Source organism: Nansenia antarctica (assembly GCF_963989245.1).
Source record: "Nansenia antarctica genome assembly, chromosome: 3".
In the NCBI taxonomy this organism is placed as follows: Eukaryota; Metazoa; Chordata; class Actinopteri; order Argentiniformes; family Microstomatidae; genus Nansenia; species Nansenia antarctica.
In genome coordinates, this window is record NC_137688.1 from 72694624 (window position 1) to 72704623 (window position 10000).

Sequence of the window (10000 nt, forward strand, 5' to 3'; positions counted from 1 at the left end):
TGTGTCATCCAGGCGTTTATTTGCTCAATGCAATTACAGAGATTGTCAATGGGACTATAGTCGTTCGGTGAGAGGGCTATGTAGATTTGAGTGTCATCCGCATAGTTGTGGTAGGCAATGTTGTTCTTTTTTATGATGTGTCCCAATGGAAGCATTTAGAGATTGAATAGAAGGGGGCCATGGATTGACCCTTGGGGAACCCCACATGTCATTTTAATTTGGTCGGACACCAAGTAGTTAGGTTTAGGATTAGGTTTAGTGTTAGAGTTAGTGTTAGTGTTAGTGTTAGGGTTAAGGTTAGGGTTAGGGTTAGTGTTGGAGTTTAGTGTTAGTGTTAGGGTTAGGGTTAGGGGAGAGCAGGGTTAGCTGTGGTTCAAGGGTGGATTACATTTATGATTCACATCTAAACCCAATTTACACATTTACACATGTTCCTCTGAGTCCACAGCGGCTTGGCTGTCAGACAGGCGTGTGTGTGTGTGCGTGTGTGTGTGCGTGTGTGTGTGTGTGTGTGTGTGTGTGTGTGTGTGTGTGTGTGACTCTGTGTGTGTGTGTGTGTGTGTGGTTTATAAATACCCCAAAGTGACTCCAGATGTCCCCAGGCAGCACGCTGGTGGGTCTGTGTTAATGCCTTGTATATAAACCAACCAGAACTGCTCCCATTAGATACAGATTAGTGTGTGTGTGTGTGTGTGTGTGTGTGTGTGTGTGTGTGTGTGTGTGTGTTGTCCTAGAGTTAGAACTCTATTTTCATATTCCTAATAGTATACAGTATGTATCACAGATCGAGATTTGAATTGAACAGAAAAACACACAGAACCAGTGTGACGTTAGTTTTCCACAGGGTGTGTCTCTCTCTCTCTCTCTCTCTCTCTCTCTCTCTCTCTCTCTCTCTCTCTCTCTCTCTCTCTCTCTCTCTCTGTCTCTCTCTCTCTCTCTCTCTGGAAATCTGTTTTTTTAAGTTATTTTTCAGGCTCAGTATGTCACACTCATATTTTACATTTTATGGGACAGACACAGTGAGCCAGGAAAGTGAGGAGCAGAAGGGAGAGAGGGCGTGTCAGCAGGGTGTATGTGCTCTGTAGACCACGGTGCTAGACCACTGGACCACCCATGTCCTGGATATCTATCAGGGCTCGACATTAACGCTGTTTTACTTGTCCGGAGCAAGTAAAACTTTCGCCGGGTTTGTTTGCGCGAGCACGACAATGCTGCTGGATCCTGGATATTTTTACCTGTGTGCAGGAAGAACAACAGACGGCGCAGGCGCCAGACTAGACTAGATGATCGTGAGTGAAGATATTATCAAAGCGTACGCGCCTGTCGATCACCCGTACGCTTTGATAATATCTTCACTCACGATCATCTTGTCGAGCCCTGTCTATTCATAAATGACACTTCCCTCTCTTTCTCTCTCCCCCCCCCCCTCCAGGTAAGTCAGACATGCCTGTCTCCAGGGCGGTGGATAAGTCCAGGCTGGCGGTCCGGTCGTCCGGCCTGCAGCGCTCCTCTTCAGACGCTAGTAAGGACCACCAGGGCGGTGCCGGCGAGCAGCGGAAGCCCCCCTCCGGCCTAGCACGCCCCTCCCCCTCCCCCTCTGGGCTGGCACGCCCCTCCCCCGCCACCGGGGGGAGCTTCGGCTACAAGAAGGCCGCTAACGCCCCCGCGGCCAAGTCCTCCGGTATCCCCGTTAAACCGGCGGTGGTGGGAGGAGGGGGAGGAGGAGGAGGAGGAGGGGGGGGCCGAAAGACCAGCCTGGACGTCTCCGGGTGCGACCCCGCCGGGGGGGGGTTCCTGTCGCCCAACGCCAGGAACACGCTGCAGTACCGCTCGCTGCCCCGCCCCGCCAAGACCAGCAGCCTGAGCCTGACCCGGGGGGGGTCGGGGGGGCCGCGCCCCCCCAGCAGCAACATGGACGCCGTGGGAGCGGGGGGGGTGCTGAGCGTCAAGCCCCCCGGCCCGGCCCTGCCGCCCCCCCAGGGCTCCAGGCTGAGGGAGCCGGGCTCGGGCCTGGGGAAGGCGGGGGGGGGGCGCGGGGTGGGGGGGGTGGCGGGGGTCCCCAGCCCCAACGGAGGACCAGTCAACCTGACGGACCGGGAGAAGGAGAAGGAGAGACTGAAGGCCAAGGCGGGGGGGGGAGGGGGGGAGGCGGAGTGTGGAGGAGGAGGAGGAGGCTCTCTGAGGGACAACAAGCTCCAGGGTCTGAGACCCCCCAGCACGGCCAAGGACCTGCCCTCACCCGGCACACACAGGTATGGAGGCATTAAACAACCCCGCCCCCACATACACACACACACACACACACACACACACACTTCTCCTATACACAGGTACAGGAGTGTGCGGTGCCAGAGATGCCCAGTTCTGAGAGGGTGGAGAGAAGGAGAGGGAGGAAGCTTGAGCAGAGTGGAGGGCCTCCGTGACAGCAAGGAGAGCAGTCTCAGTGGAGTGCCCAGCCTTGAAGCCGGATTGGTGGGGGTCCAGGTGTTCCATCTTAAGGAGATAGTCAGTTGTTTAAATGCCGCGCGTTCAAGGGTTTTGGAAGGGAAGGAGAGAAGGGATACCGGTCTGTAGTTGTGGACACAAGACGGGTCAAGCGTAGGTTTCTTGAGGAGAGGCTTGACTGGCTATCTTGCAGCCAGGACAGATCCTGTGGATAGGGAGGAGTTGATTACGGTGGTACGGTAAGGAAGGATGTCAGAGGAAATGGATTGGAGAAGAGGAGAGGGGATCGAGAGGGCAGGTGGTTGGAGAAGAGGGGAGGAGATGGGATCGAGAGGGCAGGTGGTTGGAGAAGAGGGGAGGAGATGGGATCGAGAGGGCAGATGGTTGCCCGCTTGGATGTGATCAGTGTGAGAATCTCATCAGGGGAGAGGGCGGGAAAAGATGATAAACCAGAGACCGAGTCTGGAAGGGGTGTTAGCAGCGTTGGTAGGAGGAGGAGAGGAGGTGCTGCTGATGTCCTCCACCTTTTTTTCTAAGTAGGTGACAAAGTCATCAGGCAGAAGAATGTATTTTGGAATGATAGTAGGATGCTTTAGCAGCTGATGCAGAGGAGGCGTAGTTGGAGAGGACAGAGTGATAAAGGTTTAGCTCATCTGGGAGGCCGGTTTTTCTCCATTTCCTCTCAGCTGCCCTGAGCACTATTCTACAAGCATGTAGCGTTTCAGAGAGCCAGGGAGCCCGAGGAGAGGATCGAGCTGGCTTCAAGGTCAGTGGACAGAGGGCGTCGAAGGATGAGGAGAGAGCAGACATGAGATTGGAGGATGCTGAGTCAGTGGATAGAAGGGAGAAGGATTCAACAGAGGATAGGTACAGTCAAATTAGATACACTTCACTTACTTCAGACTTGGAAACGAGGTAGCTGCACTCACTCAGTCACTCCTGCTGTCGTCTCTCTGGTATCCACCTTCCCCTGACCTCCCTCCATGTGCTAACACTGTCTGTCTGTCCTTTCTCCCTCCCTCCCTCCCCCTCTGTCCTGTCTCCCTCCCTCCCTATCCTAACCCTGTCTGTCTGTCCTGTCTCCCTCCCTCCCTGTCCTAACCCTGTCTGTCTATCCTGTCTCCCTCCCTCCATGTCCTAACCCTGTCTGTCTGTCCTGTCTCCCTCCCTTCCTGTCCTAACCCTGTCTGTCTGTCCTGTCTCCCTGTCTATCTGTCCTGTGTGTCTCCCTCCCTCCCCCTCTGTCCTGTCTCCCTCCCTCCCTCCCTGTCCTAACCCTGACCCTGTCTGTCCTGTGTGTCTCCCTCCAGGCTGGCAGGCGTTAGGACCCTGGGGAAACCTTCCTCCCTGGCCCACCTGGACAAGTTGAACTGCAACAGCCTGGAGGTGGGCATGGGCACCCAGGAGCCCCTCCCCCCAAAGATCCCCCCCTACTCCAAGCTGCAGGACCTGGTGAGCTGCATGGGGGGGGGCACCCCAACCCCCTGTCTGACCCCCAGCCCGGCACCCCTGCTCAACGTCAACTCCTCTGCCTGCTTCTCCAGGCAGGGGCTGGGGCTGGGGCCCAGGCAGGCCTCCGTGCTGGGGGTGGGGGGGAGCGCGTCCCCCCTGCTGTACCCCCGCCTCTCTGGGCTGCACCGCAGTATGGAGTCCCTCCCCCTCCAGATGAGCCTAGCGCCCGAGCCCCGGGACAGGGAGAGGCTGGGCGGAGGCTACCCAGCCACGGAGCCCCGGGACAGGGAGAGGCTGGGCGCAGGCTACCCAGCCACGGAGCCCCGGGAGCGGAGCAGGCAGGAGGAGAGAGGCCCTGGAGGTCCTGCGGGCCCTGGAGGTCCTGGGGGCCCTGGAGGTCCTGGGGGCTGGAGCGCCACTAGCAGGGTCTGCCTCCCGCTCACAGACAGGTGAGACCCCCCCTGACCCTCAGGACTTCACACACACACACACACACACACACACACACACACACCTAACACACACACACACACACACACACACACACACACACTCACACACACACTACAACGCGACCCCTCACATTACAATCGTTTTTTTGTTTTTGTTTTTTTACAATTTAAAGGGCTTTAATGGGAAACATACATTAACATTGCCAAAGTGTGAAGATAAAAACAAACAAAATATGAAGATATTAGCTAAAGCACTCGCCCGGTGTCTAGAGTCCGTCACAGACGAGGTGATCTCACAGGCGTCTAGAGTCCGTCACAGATGACGTGATCTCACAGGCGTCTAGAGTCCGTCACAGATGACGTGATCTCACAGGCGTCTAGAGTCCGTCACAGATGACGTGATCTCACCTGATCAAACTGGCTTCATGTTAGGCCGCCACTCATTCTCTAACATCCGAAACCTTCTAAATGTCGTACTCCTACATTCTAAATGTCATACTCCTACATTCTAAATGTCATACTCCTACATCCTCCTACATCCTCCTACATTCTAAATGTCATACTCCTACATTCTTAATGTCATACTCCTACATTCTAAATGTCATACTCCTACATCCTCCTACATTCGGGGAGGTACCTGAGGTGGTTATTAGGGGTGCAACGGTTCAGTTGGCCCACGGTTCGGTACGGTTCGGTATTTTGGGTCACGGTTTTCGGTACGGTTCGGTTCAGAAACAAACGTTCCAGACCAACTCGACCTCTGACCAAAGGCCGCGTTCGAGGCATTCACGTGGACGCTCCGGCGCTCTCAGAGCTAATTTACGAACGCGGCCAAATTGATCTTCTCGCCATAAAGCTTAAGCGTACAGTGGGCTTCCTGTATAGATTTAAATCTTGCTTTTCCTTGGCTTCCAGAAAACGTCTTGTCTCCGCCCTTTTCCTTTCACAATTGGATTATGGTGATACAGTATATAGGTTTGCTTCTCTGTCCACTTTATCCAAGCTAGACCCCCTGTATCATTCGGTTCTAAGATACATCACCAATAGTGCCTTCAGGACCCATCACTGTACACTGTATAGTCTGGTTGGATGGCCATCTCTTTCTGTCAGAAGGCTCCAACACTGGTACACTCTTGTGTTTAAAATCATCTCTGGCTTCTTACCGAATTATCTGGGCCTGAAGTTCATCCCTATACCGAGTGGCTCGGGTCTCAGGTCTCGTAGATGGCTACAATACAAGGTGCCACTTATCATGAACAATGTTGGAAGGGCAAGCTTGTCTTATTATGGCCCTTGGTCTTGGAATGACCTACAGACTACTTTTAAATTAGAGGCCCTTATTTCCATAAGTATCTTCAAGCGTAGATTAAAGGATGTGGTCACCGCTCGCTGTACCTGCTTTGGTTAGACTTCTCAATGTTTTAATCACCTTGTAAATACCCCTACCATTGTTTGTCTATTGTATTGTTGCCACTGTCTTATGTCCTGTCTTGTTATCTGAACAGTTTTTTTAAGCTACTATTTTGACCCTGTCTTGGCCAGGTCTCTCTTGTAAAAGAGGTTTTAATCTCAATGTGACTTCCTGGTAAAATAAAGGTTAAAAAAAAAAAAAAAAAAAAAAAAAAAAAAACGAAAACCGAAAACCGTCACGGTTCACTAGTGAATTGAGCCGTGGAACGCAAACCGTACCGTCCGTAAAAAAACCGAGAACCGTTGCACCCCTAGTGGTTATCTCCCTGGATGTGGAGAAGGCTTTTGACAGAGTGGAGTGGGCGTACTTATTTGAATGTCTGAAAGCTTTTGGCTTTGGACCCACTTTTATTGCATGGATCAGACTACTATACTCATCTCCTAAGGCATCGGTAGTTACGAACGGGAAACACTCCACATTTTTCTCATTGTCGAGAGGGACAAGCCAGGGGTGCCCACTGGCTGGACATGTACGACTAGAAATTACCTGAACCCTAACCCTAGAAATTATACAATATTTTTAAAGAGCTGTCAATATATAGTATAGAGGTGAATACAGATAACTTAATATCATTTAAAAGTGTGGACATTGCAGTTTATAAAAGAAAAACAAATATATGAATACAAATAAATGAGAACTGTGTAAACATTATGGACAGAGATCAGCATGATGCAAATAGTGCAGAAAAAATGACCCCCTGTTCCCACCCTACCCTCGATATAGCAGTCTGCTGCAGTGCAGATGGCTCCCCCTACTGGTCATAGTAGGAACTGACCTCACTCTTTGTTCATCAACAGAGAAAGAGAGAGAGAGAGGCAGCCAGGCAGAGACAGGGGGGGTGGGATAGAGAGACTTTAATATGATATTCACTTTGGACTTAAGACACAGGCAGGCATTTCAGACAGCATTCTGAATGGGCAGCGCTTTAATGCTGCGCAACATCTAACCCTGAACATCTCCATCTGACACCCTGAACATCTTCATCTGACACCCTGAACATCTTCATCTAACCCCCTGACACCCTGAACATCTCCATCTAACCCCAGATGGAGGTTTGGGGGTGGGGCTGGGGTTTCCAGAAGGGAAGATAACCCAGAGGACTGACAGAGACACTGTTAAAATTCCTGTTTTACACCCCCTGTACTTAAACACTGGGGAGCACCATTAGGTAGTCACACACACACACACACACACACACAGCTGTGAGGGGTGGCCAGGGCATCATTAAAGCCTTAATGACAGGGCCGCTCTCTGGCTGGTCACATGACGTCACCTCTCCTTTATCTCCTTGCAGCTCCCACAGAGACAGAAACACCCTCCCCAAGAAAGGCCTGAGGTAATACACCACACACTACATATACCTGAGGTAATACTGACACACTACATATACCTGAGGTAATACTGACACACTACATATACCTGAGGTAATACTTACACACTACATAGACCTGAGGTAATACTTACACACTACATAGACCTGAGGTAATGCTGACACACTACATATACCTGAGGTAATACTGACACACTACATATACCTGAGGTAATACTGACACACTACATATACCTGAGGTAATACTGACACACTACATATACCTGAAGTAATACTGACACACTACATATACCTGAGGTAATACTGACACACTACATATACCTGAGGTAACACTGACACACTACATATACCTGAGGTAATACTGACACACTACATATACCTGAGGTAATACTGACACACTACATATACAATGTCGCTCCCTGCTGGAATAAAGGCTACAGTGAATAACATCTGACTGGGTTGAATATGACAGAAGGATGTTGGCTTCGGTTCCTACTGCTAACTGTGTGTGTGTGTGTGTGTGTGTGTGTGTAGCTACTGTGCTCCACCCCAGAGTGAGGAGGAGGGGAAGGAGAGGAGACACTCTCACACCGTCCTGAGCCTCACCCCCCCACTGCTGCCCTCCCCCACCTCCCTGCCCCGCAGCAAGACACACGTGGGTGAGTATCACACACACACACACACACACACACTTATACACACACACACTTATACACACACACACACACACACACTTATACACACACACACACACACACACACACACACGTGGGTGAGTATCACACACACACACACACACACTTATACACACACACAGACACACGTGGGTGAGTATCACACACACACACACACACACACACACTTATACACACACACAGACACACACAGACACTGGTTAGCTGCAATTCTCCTGAATACACAAATACAAACACACGCACACACAGACACACATATCAGATGTTGAAACCCATTGTGCCCCCCCCCCCTCCCCCTCCCTTCCTTCCCCAGTGGCGCCCAGCCCCGGCCCCCCCCCCAGGATGACCCGGTCCAACAGCATCCCCGCCCACGACCCCTCCCTGACCCTGGACCCCTCCCTGCCCTCCCCGCTGGGCAGCACGCTCTCCCTGGCCGAGCGGCCCCGCTCCCTGGGGATGGCACGGTCCGGCTCCTTCAGAGACAGAGAGACCAACGACGAGGGTGAGACCACCGGGCTGGGGGGGGGGGGTTCTTATTGAGAAACATATTTAACACATTTTATTTTGGATTCCTATTCTCACAGATTGACACTTTTCTCCTCTCCTCCCTCTCCTCCCTCTCCTCCCTCTCCTCCCACTCTCCTCCCTCTCCTCCCACTCTCCTCCCTCTCCTCCCTCTCCTCCCTCTCCTCTCCTCTCTAGTCCACGGCTCTGTCCTCTCCCTGGCCTCCAACGCCTCCTCCTGCTACTCCTCGGTGAGTGTGGGAGGCATGCAGACCCAGGTAGCTACAGCGTGTGTGTGTGTGTGTGTGTGTGTGTGTGTGTGTGTGTGTGTGTATGTACTGTGTGTGTGTCTTTGTGTTCTGGATGTTCTGGGCGGTCTGAGGCACTCCTTCGGGGTGGAGGTGGGATGGGGGGGGTTAGGGGTGGAGGTGGGATGGGGGGGGTTAGGGTTAGGGGTGGAGGTGGGATGGGGGGGGTTAGGGGTGGAGGTGGGATGGGGGGCGGTTAGGGTTAGGGGTGGAGGTGGGATGGGGGGGTTAGGGTTAGGGGTGGAGGTGGGATGGGGGGGTTAGGGTTAGGGTTAGGGGTGGAGGTGGGATGGGGGGGGGTTAGGGGTGGAGGTGGGATGGGGGGGTTAGGGGTGGAGGTGGGATGGGGGGGGTTAGGGTTAGGGGTGGAGGTGGGATGGGGGGGTTAGGGTTAGGGGTGGAGGTGGGATGGGGGGGGTTAGGGTTAGTCGTGGAGGTGGGATGGGGGGCGGTTAGGGTTAGGGGTGGAGGTGGGATGGGGGGGTTAGGGTTAGGGGTAGAGGTGGGATGGGGGGGGTTAGGGGTGGAGGTGGGATGGGGGGGTTAGGGTTAGGGGTGGAGGTGGGATGGGGGGGGTTAGGGGTGGAGGTGGGATGGGGGGGGTTAGGGGTGGAGGTGGGATGGGGAGGGTTAGGGGTGGAGGTGGGATGGGGGGGGTTAGGGGTGGAGGTGGGATGGGGGGGTTAGGGGTGGAGGTGGGATGGGTTCCCCAGGATGTTACAGATGTTGGACCTCTTCCTCCTCTCCGCCTCCCCCAGGCCGTCCAGACAATAGAGACCCTCACCCTCCTGTAGACACCAGGGTTATCAGTCTTCCTGTAGACACCAGGGATATCAGTCTTCCTGTAGACACCAGGGTTATCAGTCTTCCTGTAGACACCAGGGATATCAGTCTTCCTGTAGACACCAGGGATATCAGTCTTCCTGTAGACACCAGGGATATCAGTCTTCCTGTAGACACCAGGGTTATCAGTCTTCCTGTAGACACCAGGGATATCAGTCTTCCTGTAGACACCAGGGTTATCAGTCTTCCTGTAGACACCAGGGTTATCAGTCCTGTAGACACCAGGGTTATCAGTCTTCCTGTAGACACCAGGGTTATCAGTCTTCCTGTAGACACCAGGGTTATCAGTCTTCCTGTAGACACCAGGGTTATCAGTCTTCCTGTAGACACCAGGGTTATCAGTCTTCCTGTAGACACCAGGGTTATCAGTCTTCCTGTAGACACCAGGGTTATCAGTCTTCCTGTAGACACCAGGGTTATCAGTCTTCCTGTAGACACCAGGGTTATCAGTCCTGTAGACACCAGGGTTATCAGTCTTCCTGTAGACACCAGGGATATCA

General features: G+C 53.0%; 1 protein-coding gene across 1 annotated transcript in view; it reads left to right on the forward strand.

Annotated features, from left to right (window-relative positions):
* LOC308154373 (neuron navigator 1-like) overlaps positions 1 to 10000 on the forward strand; it is an 89621-nt gene that overhangs the window by 58547 nt on the left and 21074 nt on the right. The window contains exons 9-14 of the mRNA XM_080527536.1: positions 1433 to 2127; positions 2200 to 2252; positions 3756 to 4346; positions 7685 to 7809; positions 8159 to 8347; positions 8548 to 8600. Of these exons, the coding sequence (XP_080383662.1) occupies positions 1433 to 2127; positions 2200 to 2252; positions 3756 to 4346; positions 7685 to 7809; positions 8159 to 8347; positions 8548 to 8600 (1706 nt within the window). The remainder of the gene's footprint in view (positions 1 to 1432; positions 2128 to 2199; positions 2253 to 3755; positions 4347 to 7684; positions 7810 to 8158; positions 8348 to 8547; positions 8601 to 10000) is intronic.